Source organism: Muntiacus reevesi, chromosome 5 (genome assembly GCF_963930625.1).
Source record: "Muntiacus reevesi chromosome 5, mMunRee1.1, whole genome shotgun sequence".
NCBI lineage: Eukaryota > Metazoa > Chordata > Mammalia > Artiodactyla > Cervidae > Muntiacus > Muntiacus reevesi.
In genome coordinates this window covers 30,832,543-30,853,070 of record NC_089253.1, presented here as the reverse complement: position 1 = coordinate 30,853,070, position 20,528 = coordinate 30,832,543, and the positions used below count along the sequence as shown (strand labels likewise).

Sequence of the window (20,528 nt, the reverse complement as noted above, 5' to 3'; positions counted from 1 at the left end):
ATTGCTAGCCAGAATCTAATTTTATAGCTTTCAATCCATTATGATCATTATAAAGTGGGCATTCCATTTAGCAAGTAGGAGGCTTGCCAGAACAAAGTGACTACCAAAGGAATGGCAGTGTGTTCTCCCTGGGTCTCAGGTTGGAGGTTCTATGCTTTTTTGTTGATGTGATTACTTACTGTTGTAGGATTGTGGACTCTTTCTCTATGTCTTTGTTCCTTGCTTTCTCTCTCTCTATAGAAGGCACCCTCAAATATTAGAAAAACACAGCTTTCTAGAAGTTGAGATCGTGATGGTAAAGTGACAAGGGAAGAACTGACCCCAGATGTCATTGTGCATGGAAGTGAATTTATACGAGAACCATCAGGGAGTGACTTTTGCTATAAGGCTTTATGTTTTAAGGATGGGAATCATTCAGTGACTTTGGCTGTTTTTAAATGTTTGTGGATTTGGCAGAGTTCAAAATCTGTTTTGCCAAGTGCTTTGTTTTTCCTGCTAATTTTGAGGTCCATGAGTATTTCATGGGAAACTTAAACTGCATATGGGATTGCTTTATAATTTAGTCATCCATTCATCTGTATAGGACATTCGAGAAGACTGGTGAGTCTTCTTAAAAATACTTAGAAGGAAAGGTTGGTATGGTCTGATGATTAAATGAGCTACAGTCCTCAAAGGCTGGAGCTGATTTCAAAAGTTAATCTCTATAACTATTAAACAGACTTAGAAAAGGGCTGGTCTCCTTTCATTTTATTATTAAACATTTTTGTATCTGAAAAGTGTGTATGTGTGTAATTAGACTAGACAGTTTCAAACGGAGAGAACCATGTCATAAGATAATAATGCTCTTTTCCAAGCGTGCAGGGCTGTCTATGGTGAAGCTGGAAGTGGGCCTGATTTTACCATTACCATCTCAGATCACTTTTAATACCAAGTGGCTGTTTTATTCATTCCTTCATTTATTCGTCATTTCATTCATTTATTTAACTATTCTTTCAACAGTTATTAAGCAGCATTTACTATATCACGAGGTCCAAGTCACCGTGTTTTAAGCTTTGTGGAAATTAAAATTTGAATAGAATATGACTCCTGCCCTAGAAGGGTGGAGATTATATTTATTTATTTGTTTTGTTTATTTGGCTGAATCTGGTCTTAGCTGCGTCATCTTTCATTGCAACACATGGGCTTTCTAGTTTTGGCATGCATGCAGGCTTAGTTGCTACTTCAGTTTGTGGGATCCTAGTTCCCCAACTAGGGCTGGTACCCTTGTCCCCCACACTATCAGGCAGGTTTTTAACCACTAGACCACCAGGAAAGTCCTTGGGCTGAGGTTATTTTAAAACCAGGTAGCAAGCACTCAATCAGAAGCCTGTAACGCTGACTTGAAGGCAGTTTGTTAGGAGGTGCAAAGGAGGAAGTGCCTGGTTTTATCCCAGAGGCCCAGGAAACCTTCAGGGGGTGGGGGTGGGGTGTTGGTGATGTTTGCTGCTGTTTCCTGGTGGATGAATGGGAAGGGTGGAGCAGGGCTTTCCAGAAAGGTCTGAGAGGCACGTAAAACGGTGAAGCACTGGGGCACGTTTAAGGGATACCAGCAAGTCCAGGACTGTCAGAGAGCAGGGTTGAAAAATGGGCAGGGGCTAATGCGAGCCATTTGGGCAATGCTTCGATTTTATCTGCTTAGCACTAAAGAGTCTTGGAAGGAATTTGTTATTTCTACATCATGTTTTTTAAAAAATGGGTTGAAATGTTTTCTTGTATCTCTGTTTTACTCTACAGTGTCCTTTAAATTTTTTTTTTAATTGAAGGACAGTTGCCTTACAGTATTGTGTTGGCCTCTGTCATACATCAACATTCCTCTACAGTGTCTTTCTGAGAAATCTGTGCTTCTGTTTCATGCAGGTCTGAGCTGGAGGGCCGCTTGTACAGTCCTGGCTGTGTCTTATCCAGTCTCCTCGACTTCTATGAAAAGTCCTTCAGGAACATTACACTGCTGGGATAGCAGTTGCAGGCTGTGATAATGGTGGATTTCCACCAAAGAGTCTGTATTGTGACAGAAATGTTGCTTCCCCAAATTACTTTTTTTTTCTTCTTGGCTGCGGAGCACATGAGATCTTAGTTCCCTGACCAGGGATTGAACCTATGCTCCCTGCAGTAGAAGTGGAAGTGTGGAGTCTTAACCACTGGACCGCCGGGGAAGTCCCTTATTTTTAAAATAATATAAAATTTGTCTCTTCCTTTAAGTTGGAGAACTTACATCTGAGCTCTGGGTGAGCTTGTCGCCTGAACAATCCCGACAATAGTGACGAGGTGGCTTTTTCAAAGCCCAGCGATCGGTGTTGGGGGAAAGTCAGAGAAGTGGAACATTAGCTGTCTATCTCTAGGCGCTTTGCAGACGTTCCGGGCAGAGGAAAGCTAATCAGGAGACCTGCATGGGGAGAGAGGCGTGTTATTTAATTAGCTTTACAATGGGCTGACTTGAAGGCACGTGGTGGTTTTAATAGAGGCAGATAGATGTCCTTTTCTGCAGGCCTAATTGTTGGGGAAAAGCAGGGTCTTTGTTCAGGCACAGCATGAGGGCTCTGATCTCTTGGAGCCCAGGGCTGCCCTGCTTATAATTTTAGACAGAGTCATTCAGGGCTGCCCTGTAGAGAAAAGAAGAACAAGAACAGTATTGTGTGTGCAGGATCCATGCCCAAACCTCCCCAAAGTCACTAACAAAAAAAAGAGAGAGTAAGTGAGAGGACCAGCCTTGTGCATTTTAAGAGTATTTCTTCATCATTTCTTTGCTCTGGTTGTTGGAAAGGGCAGAGCTACACTTTAATCAACTTGGAGCTGAGGTGGGATGACTTAACACTCTCAGAAATCCAATTAAGTCCACTTTCCCAATGATATGGCGTTCATCTTGCCAAATGGAGCAGGCAACTCGCGAGGAGACTGTGTGTGTTCTGCGCTGCCAGCCTTTGCCGGCCAGATGCCAGGCACGGGCGGTGCGAGAATACAAATTATGGAGCGGATGCCCCTAAATAGCAGAATCTGTGCTGTTGACTGGCGGCGTGAGGGGCAAGGTGGGATGTCTTTCCTTAGGTTCAGCTGGTCAGCACAAGTGGTGACACAGCAAATAGAACACTTCATCTGAATTCCAGGAGGCAAGTCGGAGCTGGGGGAGGGGGTTGCTTCTCGGGTCCGGAATTATGTAACTAAATATGCATGAATACAGTGCAGTTGGGCTTCCCTGATAGCTCAGTGGTAAAGAATTTGTCTGCCAATGCGGGCAACGAAGGTTAGATCCCTGAGTTAGGAAGATCCCCTGGAGTAGGAGATTGCAACCCACTCCATTGGGAAATCCTGTTGTCCATGGGCAATCCCATGGACAGAGGAGCCTGGTGGGCTAGAGTCCATGGGGTTGCAAAGAGTTGCTCAGGACTGAACAATTGAGCATGCAAACATAGCATAGTCAGAGATAGTTAGAAATCCAGGTTTATAGTGCAAGTTGTTAGGAAACTTCTGGCTGTCAGAAAGATGGGATAACACAAGAAAAGACTTCTGAGAAGTGAATGCAGTGGTATACCTGGCAGTAGTTTGGGGAGAACTCAAGCAGCAAGGCACAGGGCATGACCTGAAGAATGTTTGTAAGATTCTGCTAACTTGGTGACCAGCCCAAAAGCCAAATAGTGAGGCCATTTGCTTGGGATCTTATTTTGCTCAGTTTGTATGAAATCACTGAATGGGTATCAAACATACAACCCAGAGCGGGGAGAACCCAGGATTGCAAGGAATCCTAGAAGGTGTTTATTCCTCTCTGCATGGCTAGTGTGTAATGTAGCTGTGACCATACATTTAGAACTTCCAGGATCATATTTCACATCTATGTAATGGGAATCAACCCCCTTTCATCCAAAGGGGTTGGTGTCTGGATCCGTGTGATTTACATACTCAGACTTAATACTATGTCATGACTTTAATTCCTGGAGAAGAAAATGGCAACCCACTCCAGTACTCTTGCCTGGAAAATCCCATGGATGGAGGAGCCTGGTAGGCTACAGTCCATGGGGTCGCAAAGAGTTGGATACGACTAAGCAACTTCACTTTCACTTTTCATGACTTTAATGGGACCACTATGTCCCCATCTCTTGGCTTAACTTCCATGAAAATTTTATGGTCACTAAATCCAAAGTCAATATCTTGATTATTTAAAATGAATAATAGCAGCAAAATGTTGTTGGGTGCTTATTCTGTGGTAGACACAGTGCAAATGACTTAGCACAAATTCATTCCATCCTCAGATTAACTCTGTCAACGGGCACTATGATCACCTCCATTTTACAGGTGAAGAAACTGAGGCTTTCTCAGGCCAAGGGACTGATAGGTGTAGAAAGGCCAAGCTGACTCAAACTCTTGTCCACCTGAAGCCAAGCTTGTGCCCTTAACCACTCTACCCCATGCCTCCTCAGTTCTTGTAGAGATTAAGTGCATTCCTTATAGTTAGAAAACCAAAGTCTGATAGCTAATTTGGCAAAAAACTACAGGTCATTGTATGGGATATATATATATACATATACATATACACATATATATTTTTTTTTAATGAGGACCACTTTTTTTCTGAAGTCTTTATTGAATTTGTTATAGCATTGCTTCTGTTTTATGTTTTATGCTTTGGTTTTTTGGGTGCGAGGCCAGGTGGGTTGTTTGGAATTATCCCTTACCTCCACACCTCAGTTCCATCACATTCGGTTAAAAAAAAAAAACAAAACAAAAAACGCTCCTGGAGAGAAAATGTTTGCTCACTAAAACGGGAGTGTATGTGGATGCTAGGTCTTTCCTGGGTCTGGGTTGGTGGTTGCCAGCCATCTGGTCTCTTTCAAGACTGTGGAATTCCCTGAAAGAAAAGTCCATAATCTTTTTGATTTTTCAAAATTCTGAACATTATTTAGAATTTTTAATTCCTGGAAAGGGACCTCTCCTGGGAACCTGCCACAAGAGAACCGCCCGCCGGTTGCGCTTTCCTCCCACGTCCCCTGCCAGCTCCCCAACCAGCTGCACGCCCTCCTCCCTGCCCCCTCCTCCCCCCCAGCGGGTCCCTGGTGGCGCTTGCTTCCACCCAAAGCCTTTGTGTGATGAAGTCTTTCAAGATGGTTTCCCCGTTTGGGGAAAACACATGTTTCTGATCAGTCTGATGAAATACACTTCCATTAAGGAATAACTTCTCTGTTTTCTACTTTCTTCCTTCTCCACCTTACCTATCATCTTAGAGCCCCCAACACTTGAAAGTACTTCTCGGGCCGACTGATTAAATGGCGCCTTCTTGCACATCACATACACCGGGTTAGCCTCTCCCGTCTCCATCAAGGCAAAGGGAGAAAGGTTTTCATTGTACGCGAGCCAATCCAGATAGATGAGATGTGAGCCGAATCTCTTCCACCTCATGCGTCATCACCAGGACCATCCGCTCCCTTCCGACTCCTTCGCTCTGGGTGATGCAATGAGCTGAGTGAGCCCAGCTGGCTCTTTGTAAGTTAAAGAAGGCTTCGTCTCTTTGGCCCGGAAAAGCAGAATTAAATGGGAGCTGTCATCCCGGAGAAGAGTTGATATATCCCTTCTTGAGGTGGTTTTTCAACTGTCAACCCTCTATCAGTGGCATATTTGGTGCTCAGTACATTGTAAATATGAATAATGACACTGGACACCCTAGATTTGTTTTTATGGATATATGGTCCTGTGTATTCATGAGACTCAGCTTCTGCGCCCGTGTTCTGGGGACAGCACACATGCAAAAAGAGACTTGAAACAGCAAGGGACTTGAATAAGTGCTCTGTGTTCCACTTTCTCTGTTACTAGGTTCGGCATCAGCTAAGGGAGGACTTGTATAAATTCATTATAACCCAGTGATGTGGTGAAGTGGAGGACGCTGAAGTGAAGGGAGGAGTAGATGCCTGAGTGAGATATTTGTGGGTGATGGCTTCAAAGAATGTTATATTTCCTGACTAGTAAGATGTTCTCCATGTAACACACTTCATTTTTTTTCTGGGGCCAATTCTGTGTAATTAGCCTGGAAGAAGTGATGTAAAATGATGTGTGTTCCTGATTCTCATGGCAGCTAAAAGGCAGTGGTGGACCCCAACCAAACCCATTTTTTCCTTGATTTCTATGGTTGAAAATCAGCCTGCTTTTCCCTGACAGCATAGTCAAGACCCATCAGGAGACATAACTAATTTAGTGCAAGGAGGTGTCCTCTGCCATGGTGCAGCCAGCCAGAGAGGTCAGGCATTCTCTGTGTCTTTTTGCCACCTGCTAGATGGTAACAACTCAGTCGACTTTCCCTATCTTGTCCTTCCCCATCTCCTCCCAACACATCCCCTATCTCACCAGAGGGGATGCCTATAGTATGGTCAAGCAATTTTTAAAAAATGCATTGTTTCTGGGAACCTGACAAATTATAAATTTGAGAAGGTGAAGGGGATGACACTGGACTCCCTATGAAGTGTCTAGCTCTTCTTCCTCACAAAGATGGAGAAAATTGGGTTCATCTCATGTATTCTCTTATCTGAGTCATGGATACAGGGACTCTGAATCTTACCTTCATGATAATCAGTGAAATAAAAGATGCAACTTAAGTTCAGGAATTTCTGAAGACTGCTTCTGACAATATGAACAGTATGCTGTGTATAAGTTCAGACCAACGACAAAATGATTGGCTTGCATTTGTGGTTAAGCCAAACACCATTTATTTTTTCACAAACAACTATATCCATGAATACTCTTATGAAAAATAAAATGAATATGGTGACCTTAGCAATATTTTCCTTTAAGGACATCAGAGGCAGGTGATGAGAACAGGAGAGTTAAACTTGATTAAAGACCTTTTCAGTTAAAAAGAGTCACCTATTTACCTCTTTATCTTAAACGTTGGGTAACTTTGAGTCTCACATTAGGCTGAAAAAAGAAGACTGATATTTGAGCTCAGAGATCTGTATTTGAAATTTTAGGAAGTTATTTGTTTGTTAATTAAGTAATCGGTGACATTTATTGAGCTTCTACTGTCTTGAGCTGAGCTGTCTGGAGGTGATGACAAACTAATCGCTGTCTTAAGGGAGTGTGGGAGGCAGATGTACATATTTAAATATTCCTTTGGGGTGTCCTGGGCACAAGAGGGCACCTCCTGGGGGTGGGGTGGAAAATTCTTTGTATAAAGAAAGTGCCCATGTCTGAGAAAGGCTGAGAAATGCCCTCCATGTTTGGTGTAGGTTTTCCTCTTGACCTTCCATTGCATCTTCTGTGCAACCTCCTCCTTTCTGCTCTGAATCCTCTTCCAGCTTGAGGACCACCATTGATTTGTTTGATTGTTATTCCTTGACTATTGGCCATGCAGGTCAATGAAATTGACTCAGGCAAGGTACCAGATACAAGACCAGGCCTCAGTTTCATTTTGGAAACTTGGAGACTTAAGTCCCAGAACGACAAGGACATAGATATTCTGTGACAGTACCTTCTTGTGTTCCCTCGCGCCCATCCTCCCACTGTTGTCAGAAAGGTGCCCTCTCCTACTTCCTCAGGTAGCATCTCCCCTTTTCCTCTAGTTAGTCTTCTACTGCCACCTGCTTCCTCTGCCTAACTTGCAGCATTGAAAACAGAATGAAGACATTCTCCACCCACCTCCTCTCCTTCATCTCTAGGGTGGTAAAGGTTAGTCCTTTGGGGCAATTGACTTGGCATTTCCAAATGAAAGGGGGAGAAGAAAAGGGAAGATGCCACAATAAAATTATCTTAATTTAAGATTCAGACGACAACTGCAGAGAATATCTGTTTTGAAGCCTGGTGTTGTCTTTGTAACCCAAGAGAAAAGCAGGGTGAGATCAGCTGGGGGGGCCCTTAGCCTGCCACCAGATGAAACCACCTGCAGTCTGGTTGCAGAGGGGGGGCTCAGGATCTTGTTCTCCTGGGGTTCTGAGCTCCCCACTAGGAGTCTTGGTCTCTGCTTCCGCCATGATATCAAAGAACACTGGCTCTTCCACCATTTTTGCCCACGCCATCATCCCTCTCCACCCTCCAGGGACCAATTTAGGACAGCTTACATTAGAAATCATACTTAGACTACATGAACCCAGCGGCTCCAGGGTAGCCGGCATTCCGCATGACCCAGGTCCGGATGGGGCCAAAATTCAGAGACAGGTGCTCAGTTCACCTCAAGGAAAGGAACTGTGGTGTGGAGGGAACCTCAGATCCTGTAGCCTTGATTGGCAGCTCCTCACCACCTTCTGTGTGAGCAGAAGTCTGAGCTGCTGCGAGAGAAGTACGTGCTGTCTGACTGGTGGATTTTCAAATGTCGCCTGGTCTGTGGATGAGGCCCATCCATCCCACATTGTTGGGGCTGCAGATGCAGCTGAATGGGTCGTAATTACAGCCTAAAGAAACGACAGACAGCGATGAGCCAGCCCAGACCCTTTCTCTCCTTAAGCCCATGCCAAGCTGTCTCCCGCAGAGAATGCTAGTGTGGTTACCCTGCAGCGTGTGTGCCCGGAGACAACACATCCAGGGCAGAGGAGACTGTTAGATTTCTAGAAATCGAGTCTGAGCATCTCTCTGTTCCTATGTATCCTGTATCCTGCTTCGTTTCTCAAGGGTGTCTGGGAACAGACCTAACCGAATGACAGTGAGTGACTTCCCCTGCAGTGTGGTATCTAGGAGATGCCAAGTTGTGAGCAAGCTGTGAGCAGGGGGTCCCTTTCTAGAAATGACAGTCCTTTCTGAACTGTTTGGCCTTGGGCAGAATGACTTATTCGCTCAGAGTCATTTTTTCCTCTGGAGATAGTAGGGCTGAACTTGACTATCTCTAAGAGAGTCCATCTAACATGTGATGGAGCCAGACCTAAGGTTTTGTCTCCAAAGAGGCACCGCAAACGTGATATTCCTTCTGAACCTGACATACAGCTTTGCGTGACTTTTAAATACGAGTCTGCAGCTTCCTCTCCGACCAGGTAGTGCCGGAGTATCTAAAGTGAGGTCCAAGCTGGGCAGGTTCTGAGGGAGTGGGTTGGAGCGATTTTTTAAAATTAGATATGATCGTTCTCCTAATCTGTCCATAAGACAGTTCAGGTAAATAGAGAGTCCACCTTACTCTGCAAAGGGGTTCGCCATGGAGAAGATTTTTTTTGTGATTTCTCCTATGTCCTACCATCTACATGCGTGTATGCTCAGTAGTTCAGTCATGTCTGACTCTTTACGACCCTGTGGACTGTAGCCCACCAGGCTCCTCTGGGATGTCTCAGGCAAAAATACTGGAGCTGGTTGCCATTCCTACTCCAGGGGTTCATACCTACCCAGGAATCGAACACACATCTCCTGCATTAGCAGGCGGATTCTTTACCACTGCCTGACCTGGGAAGCCCATCCTACTGTCTACTGGCTCTTAAAAGCAGTAACAATGATTAAACTTTATTTGAGCTCTTTTTCCTGACCGTGCTAAATTCTTTCCTGCATTATCTCACGTAATCCTCCAAGCAACCTTACTTTCAACAGGGAAGGACTGAAGTTTGGGATTGTTTAAAGGACTTCTGTGGAGTAATTCAGCTGGTGAGTGGGTCAAGCTGGAATTTCAATCTGAGTCTTATTCCAGAGCCTGCACTACTCAGCCTCCTCTTGGTTTTATCCTGGAGAACTTTCCCAGGGCAAACAGGCCCCAAGTCCTCCCCTCTCCGCAGCCCGCCCTCTTCTCCCGGCTTCCCCCCTTACTTATCGCTCAATTGTTTATTGTACCTTCTAAACAATAGTTAATGAGTCTGTATTACACGGTCAGGGGAGAGCCAGGGGTGATTTTTATTCCCTGAAACAGGGATGAGGTTGTGACACAAAAAGGTTAAGTGGCTTGGGTGAGGTCACAGAGCCAGCCTGCAGTCAGCGACAGCCCAGCTTGAGTCCCCCACTTGGGTTCCTGAACTGACCCTAAGGCCTTTGGGCATCCGAGTTTAATTAAGAGAGTTCTTTTCATTTTCTCCAGTTTTCCATTTTATGGCAGCTTGATAACGGTGGATATGGAAGCCCCAGGCATCTTTCTCCCTGCAGGGTGCTTTTCAGTGACTCAACTTAACACAGAGAAACCACTTGCTTTAGAGTTAAGCTTTTAGAAGCCTGTTTCTGTGTGCAACAGGGTGACTGTTGCCTTTTTTTCTCAGAGAAAAACAACCACAAACGCAAAGCGGGAAGGTTGTTAATTGAAAACTTTTTTTTTTCAATCTTACATTTAAACCAGCAAATCATCTGTGAGTCATAAACTTGCTCTGGATTAGCCGTTAGCGGTCTGAATGTTTTTACACCTACCTTTAATAAAGCATATTTTAGCTCACAACTCTGAGATTCTTTAGTTTTTGGTCAAGATGCGAGAAAGAGACAATATATTCCACTACACTTCTGGAGAGGGACAGTCTTCAGGATCTTCCAGGATTGTCTAAAATTAGGTGTATTTTTATATTTCTTTTTTGTTGATATTGGAGTACAGTGGAGGGAGGGAGGAGGGTAAAAGAGAAAGTTTATGTGTTTTACATACTCCATGTTTTTGAGGGAGTTCTTAAAAAAAGTGACTGTTTTCTTGGTGTCATTAATGTCTGATTCCACACCCCTGCCCCTTGACGCCTGATGTCTGTTCTGAACCCTTCTGACATGATGCCTCTAGTTTGAGGAATTTCAGCGCTTGCTGGGTGTAATTCCCTAAGTCTTGGGAATGTTTGAAGATACAATTCTGTTTTCTGTCAGGTGTAGGAAGAACAGACTGCTGCATTACAAGCAAAAACAAAGTCATTCCTGGTTGATTTCTCCTGAATGCCTTAAAAAGCAGATAGGGTCTTGAAACAACCTGCCCAAGGGGCTGGAAGGCAAAACTCAGCTGACCTTGTTTTTATTAATGGGAAAACTGAGGCACTAATGAACCGGAGTGGACAGGAGTCCTGGGGAATAGAGCTTGTGATCAGCCAAGCCAAAGGTCAGACCTAGAGGCAAAGTGGTTCACATTGTTTAGCTCATTTTCCAAAAGCCCTAAGTATCAAACTCACTTACCCTTTGTATTGAGAAGCTTTGGTGGCAAAGTAAAAGTCCCTAGTGACCAGGGAGGTGATAGTTCACTACTTATTTACTTGTGTGTGTGCTCGGTCTTTTTGTGTGTGTGTGTGTCCTACTCTCTGTGACCCCGTGGAATGTAACCCTCCATGTTCCTCTGTCCATGGGATTATCCTGGCAAGAATACTGGAGTGGGTTGCCATTTCCTCCCCCAGGAGATCTTCCCTACCCAGGGATTGAACCCATGTCTCCTGCAGCTCCTGCATTGGCAGATGAATTCTTTACCACCTGAACCACCTGGGAAGCCTGACATTTCACAATTCAATGAATATTTATTGAATGTCTACAATGTGTCAGGCACCATGCGAGGCACTGTTTTTTAGGATATAGTAAGATACAAAGTGTAGGGCATGGCAACCCACTCCAGTATCCGCACCTGGAGAATTTCCATGGACAGAGGAGCCTGGCAGGCTACAGTACATGAGGTCGCAAAGAGTCAGACACAGTTGAGTGACTAAACACAGCACACAAGATAAAAATACCATCTAAAGTCCACAGGAACATTTAGGAAAATATCTGCTTGTGTCCTACAGAGAATAAAGATTTCATTTATCAAAATTATCAGATTAACCAAGTGGGATCATAGCAGGCCTGACTGGGTTACTCAAATCCCAAATATGTAAAAAATACTTTAACTCTGCCCATATTAAGTGCTCCTTGTCCTTAGGGAAGTTTCATCCAGTTGGGAGGTTGGATGTGTAACTTCTGCTAATGTCAATATTCACAACTAGTCTCCTGCAGGATAACTTTCCTGGAAGGAAGTCGGTGGCGGCCCCTGGCTATCTCCCAAGCCCCATTCCCTGATTTGCACAGTCAAACTTTTCAAGCTTCTGTGCTTCAGGACTAGGTTATAAAGGATGACTGACAAGTTGAGTTGTCATCATTGAGGAACTGAAGGAATAAACTTCCCCCACTGCTGGAGTGGACAATGTTTTTGGATCTATCATGGCAGGCTCTTTGAGTGTCTAATTTGCAGGGATGGGGGTGGTTAGCAGTGTTTAGGCTAGCCTGGAAAGAAAGCTGAGAAAAGGACTGAGGGAGAGAGGCAGGACTTGCTCTGAGAAAGCAGCATTTGAAATAGAATACTCACACCTGGATTAAAAAAAATGCCAGCATTTTCTTAACATAACATTGATAAAACAAAATTCCCCAAAGCAACTCCTGATTTGCACAGTTCTTTTTGCTGATGTATTCACAGTGGGTAAGGCAGGATTGGTTCAAGATCTCTTTCTTGGCTGCTCATTTGAATGTGCAAATGCACAATTCATTCATGCGCTGTTTCCCCAAGCTTTTCCCAGGATCTGATGGGTCTGTTCTTGTCATCTGGGGCCCAGTGCTGTTTTCTCATACCTTTGGGAAACACAGCTGGATGTCAACAATCCTTCGTCTATCAGACTTAGCCCCGTACAAATACTTCACTCTGCAGAGTCACTGGAAGACGAGCATAATCTGAAGTTTGAACCAGGAGCCCGAGATTTGAAATTTATCTTCTCTTCCTGGCTCCTTTCTTCCCTGGTTGTGGAAAACCTGTAAATTACTATACTTCAAGAGGACAAAACTGGAGTTAGATGAGGTAAGCAGGTGTGTTAAGACTTATCAGAGGCTGAGGTTACAGTTATAACCATGTGGTGGGAGTTAACATATGCTTAGAAATCAGGAAACAGGATTAAAAATAGCTTTCTCGGAGGTTGTTCGGAGAGATTTATGTTTAATCTTTTAGTTCATCAAAGATAGGTCAATGCCTGGCTCCCGATATATGTACTTGTGTCTAGGTGCGCTATATAGGTACGTGTGTCTATGTCTACTGCTTGATTTGTTAATTAGGACCAACTCTCTCCGTTTATAACCAATGCGCCAGTGGCAAACTATTAATTATGCAGGGGTTATGTTAGGGTATCCTAAGTGTCTGGGCTTCCCAAATGGAAAAGGGGGGGCTGAAACTGTGATTCTGTCATGGCTGTGAAAGATGTACTCCAGAAATTTCAAACCACAGAGCTGTGCATCATGTTTTAGACGGTGGCAATAGGAGGATTGTCAGTTTTACCCAGTAGAGGAGTTTGTGAAAGGAAAAGACAAAACTTTGGCCAATGGTGACATAATTAGAGGAACAGAACCACTGCTGTAGGGAAACTGGAAGTTCAAGGAAGCCCAGGACTGGATTCCAGTTTGGGGGCCCAGTTCTTGACTTTCCTAGTACTATACAAGTCGTTGGGCCTTTGTTTTGGGGTCTCCAAGAGGCAGCTTTGGGCTCCATCCCTACCAGTGGCAGGTAGATTCTTAACAAGGGCAGCTCACTTCTTAATTGATTTCTTAACGATGACGCGGGTGGGCCCTGGAAAAATCGAAGGCTCCTCCAGCAATACAGCCCCGATCCCTGAGTCACTAAGCGGCGGGAGGCCAGTATTCCCAGAGCCCTTTAAGGACACTGGCTCGGAGCCCCTTGCTCGCACGCACGCCCCTCCAGCCGCTGCCTCACGTCCTGTGTGTCAGTCTTTGTGAATGAATGATGGACACGCACTTGGAAAACTATGCCGCTCCCGGGAGGGGGCGGGAGCCGGTGACCAAGTCCTCAAGAATGCGTGGAGAATCAGATGGACTTTCCCAAACGGCCGGGGTGGCCCCGGCACCAGCCAGCCCGTCCGCTCCGGGCTCTTTCTCCCAGGTAGGGGGCTTCGCGGCCCGCCGACTCTGCGCGCGGCTCCGAGGCGATCCGGCCGCAGGGCGCCGAGAGCCGAGGGCGCGGCGGGTGCGGAGGGCCCCGAGCTCCGCCCCGCTTCCTTTCGGTTTGGGCCGCCGCCGGCGATTGGTCAAGGGTCCCGGGCCCCGCCCCCCCGGCCGCGCCCGCCAGTCGTCGCCCCGCCCCTAGGCCCCCCCGACCGCCCCCCGGCAGAGATCCTGGGGGTGGGGGCCGAGCGCGCAGATCCGCGGCCGGGGCTGGGCGCCGCGAGCTACGCCCCAAAGAGGAGGGGAGAGCGCGCGGGCGAGGGAGGGAGTCGGCTCTGGAGAGCTAGGGCGAGGGCGAGGGCGAGCGCAGGCGGCTGCCCGCGGAGAGGAGGGAGCCGGGCGCGGACGAGGAGGGAGCCGGCGGGGCGCAGGCGAGGCGGGGACCCGGCGCGCGCGCACTTTCCCGCAAAGTGCCAACTACCCGGGAGAGAGTTCTGGGCGCTCACCTTCTGGGCGCGGGGCAAAGTCAGCGGAAATTTGAGATTTTAAAGAAGAAGGTCCGATTCCCCCCGTCCCCTTTCCCCTGTTACTCATCCCTATTAAAAAGAAAAACAAGAATAACAGCAAACTCGCTCTAGCCCCGTCTGTCCCCCCTCCCCACTCCTGGCACCATGAAGGCGGCCGTCGATCTCAAACCGACTCTCACCATCATCAAGACGGAAAAAGTGGATCTGGAGCTTTTCCCCTCCCCGGGTGAGTGGTGACTGCCGAGGCCCCCCATCCCAGCCCTCGGCCTCTGGCCTGGCTCCCCTCCACCTCTCCCCCTGTGATCTCTTCCAGGCAAGTGGTGCGTTTCTGCCCCAGCTTCTAAGCAGGCGATGCTGGTGGCAGCTGGAAAGAGGTAGACAGGAGGAAGAGCTGGACTGTTGGTGGCCCGAGACCCTTGTTTGGGGGGTGGTGGTGGTATTTATTTTCACAGCTGTGTTTTTGTGAGTAGTGGGGAAAAGCTTTTAGAATGTCCAGCACCCCCACTCCTGTTTTCTTATTTTTCCAAGTGAGTGGGAACCCTCTGGCCTTATTCCTTAATGTTAGTGAGGGTGGACACTGCCGCCTAGGACATCATTCCCTGACCCTGCCGACATCGCCCAGAGTTGGAGCTAGATGGAGGGCCCTGGGGAGTTAAAGCCCAAAGGGTGTCCAACTGTCTGGCCTTCAAGCACATTTTCAAATGTCCTGCCTTCCTGAGCTCACCTGTCACATGTGCCTTTGCTGTCTAGTGACTCTTTTGGGGGTTGAGGGTACGGAGATGGAAGCAGAGCTGAATTGATCATCTTACCTCTGGGAAACATCACCATTCTGTTTATGCAGGTTACTTCATCCATCTTTCTAATCTGCCGTAAATTTATCCCTTGCTACCTAAGATCTGTGAGAAGAGGGAAAACCTCCCAAAACCAAACGTGACTTTGGGTCTTTGGTTGGTGTGTTATCCAGCTCTTGGATTTGCAGAAGAAAGGTATAGGAAAGAATTTCAGTTTGTCTTAGACACAGTTTTTGGTACTAAGCAGTTTAATGAACTCTGGCACTCTGGAATTTCTGGAATAAATGCAGTTTGAAAAGAAAAGATGCTTTCTTTTAGGATAGGAACTGCCAGCTGTCCTTAAGAGTGTCATGATTTTGGAGGTAGAGGTATATAGAAAGATGTAGAGGGGCAAGCTGATGCTTTTGGGAAATAATTAATCGCAGTAACAGGCAGCTCTGTTGTATCTGATGATCAATAAATAAGTTCAGCGGCTGCTCCTGTTGGTTGCCTCCACCGTAATTAGTTGCATATTTTAACCCTTTCTTAATCTCTTTAAACTTTCAACACAAGCCAAGCTGACTTTTGTCATTTGAAGAGCTTTCAGAGACCTTAATGAAGACACAGCAGTGAGTAGTGACTTCTCTTAGACCCCCTAACACTCAAGCCCAGGGTTTCTGGGTTGCTCCCTGGAAGGTACAGAAAGACTAAGACTTGTCAGAGAGATGCTGAGATGAACTAGAACCTCGGAGACATTTCAGGCACAGAGAGCTATAGTTTAGAAATGATGCTGGTGTGATGGTGGCCTTGGGGGCAGGGGGGGGGAGGCGGTGTTAAAGAAGCCAGAATAAATTCTCTTAGTCCCAATTGATGCTAACCATTTATAGAGGAAGTGAAAGGAGAGTTCCCAGCAAAGATAGATCTCAACTAATGCCTCCTTTTCTTAAGTATGGCTTGTTTATATGTGTGTTTATGGGGAAGAGACAGATTTGGTCGTCTGGGAAATAGCGTGTGGATCTGTCAGTTCAGAAACCTACAGTGGATTTGGTGTGCTGGGAAGGAAAACGGGCCCCCTAGCAACACATGTTTTAGATCACAGTAAACAGCGGAAGCATTTTGGGGGAGTGTTTTAGTAAATATTAGAGGTTTTAAGTAGATGATGCTGTTCTGTTGGTTATTATAAAAATAAATCCTGAGCAAGTAACTATTCTTAGCTTTCCCATCTGTAAGATGGGGACAGTGAGGCCTAATGCTGCAGTCATCACCATTATAATAAGCAAATTTACAGTGTCCTTCTTTTGCAGAATGGTTTACATGCCTCTGATCCGATTTTGTCAACAGCCTTCAGTACAACAAAATTTCAGCTGATCAAAAAAATTGGGAAGCCTTCCGCCATTCATTGTAACGAGATTTGATTTCTGGTGCTATCTTGGGAAAACTAAATAGAGAATCTTGAAAATACAGAGGGAATATAATATCTAAATTTGAGTTCGTTTTCTTTTCTGGAGGGTTAGTAGCATATATGTGACTATTATACCCATACCTCAGAAAGGGAAATAGAGGCACAGAGAAGGTAAGTTACTTACCTAAGAATGTCTGGTGAGCCAGCAGCTCAAGTAAAATGTATCCCCGTATCTACCTTCTCAGTGTACAGTTGCCTGCAAGTTGCCTCTGTAAAGCTTGGCAGAGAAACTTCAGTTGATACTTGAACTTGCCGGTGCTGGGGGTGCAGGAAGCATTGGCTGGGCTGCCGGCTTTTGTTGATGGGAAAAGACACTCACTGGCAAAGTGGGGATTTGCTTTGCCTGTAAGACCATACAGGATATTTTAAAAGTTTAACTTCTCATAACATGGCTTTGTGTCTGCAGCTGTGACTTAAATGTTTGTCAGAATGACTCTTTGGCTTGTTTAGTTTATTACGTGTGGAGACAACTATTTGGGGGAACTTAACTTGTTTCATTAATTATACCAGCTATCTTCCTCCTCCCCACCCCACTCAATGTATGAGAGCTGGAGAGAGGCAGGACTGCCCTAGCAGGAGCCCAGGGTTATTTGCCAGTTTCAGTGGCTAGGGTCTGATGAAGTACTGGATTGAGGCCTCATAGGAGTTTTGATAGCTTTTAAGGCCAAATGAACATATACTTGGAAATAACATTGACGTTGAACTTCCCTTCTAAGTGTAAAGTTGCATATATCACTTTGATTGTAATACATGATTGCCGGGTTCTAGGAGCTTAAATGGGTTAAAACAAACATGACCACAGAGTGTCCGTCCGTGGATTTCCCTCCTGGTGTGGAGTTTGCTGAGAAGGGGTGGAGGCTGGGTGCCAAAGCAAATACATCCCAGCCGCTTAATTTTTTCTCTCCTTCCCCACTTCACCTTTTTGGTGAGATGAGCAGTAATGCTCAGAGAAGAGCAGGAATTCTGATTCTGAATGTTTGATATTTTACAAGATTGAAAGCATCAGCCACCTTCCTACCCTAGAAAAGGTTGTCCATCCCTCTGAGCTGTATCGCCTTAGGAGACAAGAAGAAGCTCCGTCTTCTCCCAGCGCCTTCGGTCAGTCTCTGTAACTTCAGCTATGCAGACAAAAAGCGCAGAACTGCCGCGCTCTTAGGATCACTCTTTCACTGTGTTTCCAGACCCCCACGGACCATTCTCCTTTCAGAGCAGGGTCTCTGGAGCCAGCCTGTCTGATTTTGAATCTCAGTTGTACCACTTACTAGTTTTGTGACTTTGAACAAATCTCTCCGTGTTCCAGCTCCTGCATCTGTCAAATGAGTATGATCACCGTTCTATCTCATAGGGTTGATAGTTACTGTTACTGTATGCATATCCTAAAACAGTGCTGACCTGTAATCACAGCACAAAATGACCTTGGTGACTGTAGAACTGGGTGGGGGGTGGGTAGCTTGAAGTGTTTTATAGGGGCTACAGCCGTCTTACGCACCTCCCCTAATCTCTTACTTGAGAGGGAAAAAGAGTGAAGTTAAAGAGAACCTTTTCACCTGCCTCCCTGAGATCTCACAGTCTATTCTGTGCCCCCAACAGCAAACTCAGTGAACCAGGTGATGCTTAGAGGGTTAGGGTATCTCTGGGGCTTGGTTGTCATTACAGGCTCAGGGACTCAGTCAGTTACTGTGGGTGATGGAGGTTGTCAGTGCTGCCTGGGAGTGGAGGCCAGGGCACGTTTGCAGGGTTGATGGAAATGCACAGATTTTCAGTTATGCAGGGTTGAGAAAAGCATCATGTCCAGTTATTATAAAGTATCTCACATCTTATTTATTTATTTGGTTGGCAGAGCTTGCATTCCTGGCATTTTTGGTTGGTTTGTATTGCTGTTTTTTTTTTTTTGTCTCTGTAACTTTTTTTTTCTTTCTTAAAGAGACCAGACCACCCTGTAGGGAGATCACCTCCTCCTAGGAGACAGACCAGCCCGAGATCTACCCTACCAGAGCTTGGCTTGCTCTGGGCTCCCTCAGACTCTGTGCAGAACCAAGAGCTGGTTAGCGTAAGTCAGTATTTTTCAGGAAAGTCAGGCCCCCTATTGCAAAGAGCACAGCTAACTCTGCGACGGCGACAGCGACAGTGTAATTACAGTCATAGCTGGTTTGCAGACTGAATCACCCAGGGCTGTGGTGGCATTCCCTGAGTTCACAATGAAGGTAGATTCCTGTCATTCCCAAGTTGCAGGGGTATTTCTGAAACAGGTATTGAACCTGTGTTTTGAACCAGGCTCTTTCCCACGTCATACCCTGACTCCGGAGTAGGGGATGTATTATTATATCCCTTGTTTAGATGCGGAGGAGGATATTCCAAGATATGCATAATTTCCTCAAGGCTCAAAGTTAGAAATTTACAAGTCGATGAGCCTTGTGGAGCATTTTATACCTTACGTAAAACACCATGTTATTCACAGAAAGCCAGGGAATTAAAAGAGGCTGCTCTGGGGAGGCGGGGTCGGTGCTTTGGGGGTTCAGGGGGGCAACGGTCCCGTCACTCTGCACGACTCCTCTGAGTTAGGGGCAAGGGCCTGTCTGTCCCTTGAACTCCCTCCAAGGCCAGCAATCTAGGTGCATTGCTTTAAGAAGATGCGTAAAGATTCCAGTAATGCTTGCCTGAGATCACCAAGCAGAGAACCAGGCTTCTTGTTTTTCCAGTGCCTTCCAGACGGAGTTCCTTTTCTCACAGGTGAGGACGGGGTTGTGTTTACTTCCAAGGTTGCATCCTTCCCGGAGCGTCCCCATTTGGCCTGTTTTACCTCTTTCATCACAGACGCAGCTCTGCCTGGATCTCACTCACAAACAGGGTGACGAGAGACATAGATCAGTAACTAGCTTGTTTCCTTAGTACAGATGTAATTTAATTTTTCTTCTTGTAAGGAGGCCAGAGGTACCTGCGTTTGTTGTCTGTACAGCAAATACATTTTACTTTTTTTTCTGCCTGAAGTGTCGAGTTTTCACGCCCATGTCGTGGGTCAGGGCGTGTTGTTTTTGTTGTCGTTCAGTGGCTAAGTTGTGTCTGACTCTTTGCAGCCCCCGGGATTGCAGCACACCGGGCTTCCCTGTCCTCCACCGTCTCCCAGAGTTTGCTCAAACTCCTGTCCATCGGGTGGATGATGCTATGTAGCCATCTCATTCTCTGCCACCCCCTCCCCTTTTGCCTTTAATCTTGGGTGTATTCTGGTACCAGGAGGGAAGTTGAGCCACAGGATGCTATGTGAGACCTGCTCACCCTGCTTGGCCTACAGCTCAGAGGGAAGCCAGCAGATGACCTGGCAGCTTGTCCATGAGTGAGGTCTCGGTTCCTCTATCACTGCCTTATGGGGAGCATTTTCTCCATACAATACCCCTGGGCCCCCACAGTTATCATAGAGAGCAGTTTGTCCCCATGTTTTTATCTGGCTGCTATAGAATGAAACATTGATCCCCCTGCTCAGACGGAATCTCTGATGGAATTTATCACCCTATTCACAGCATTCTGGGCATGCCTGGTGGCTCAGCGGTAAAGAATCCGCCTGCCAATGCGGGAGAAGCAGGTTCAATCCCTGATCCGGGAAGATGCCCTGGAGAAGGAAATGGCAACCCCCTCTAGTATTCTTGCCTGGAGAATCCCATGGACAGAAGAGCCTGGTGAGCTCTTCTCAGTTCACGGGGTTCCCAAGAGTCAGACATGACTTAGCGACTAAAACAACTCTCAGCATTCTTGGTTTTTTTGCTTACAGCTGTTAAGCTCTTCTTAACTCAGGGTTTGGAATGTCAAGACAGTCCCTCAGTCTATCATGCTTCTTTGTCATATATCTGCAGCTCCATTTTGCTGGAGTTGGGTTGAAGAGGTCTTTTTCCAGAACATTAGTACATGTTTTTCAAGTTGCAGAAACAGGCTATTTCTACTTGGCCGCTTCTCTGAAGCCCTATGCCTATCTGTGTTACTGTTTTCTTTTTAATTGTGTAGTTTATAGTC

General features: G+C 46.0%; 1 protein-coding gene across 2 annotated transcripts in view; it reads left to right on the top strand.

The window, feature by feature from the left end:
• Positions 1–20,528, top strand: part of ETS1 (ETS proto-oncogene 1, transcription factor) — a 140,803-nt gene that overhangs the window by 52,871 nt on the left and 67,404 nt on the right. Inside the window, exon 1 of one of the 2 annotated variants that reach the window (XM_065937392.1) lies at positions 14,070–14,520. The exons of the other annotated variant lie outside the window; for it this stretch is intronic. Coding sequence (XP_065793464.1) covers positions 14,439–14,520 — 82 coding nt within the window. The 5' untranslated portion in view covers positions 14,070–14,438. Of the gene's footprint in view, positions 1–14,069; positions 14,521–20,528 lie in introns of those variants that run through there. 2 annotated transcript variants of the gene reach the window in all.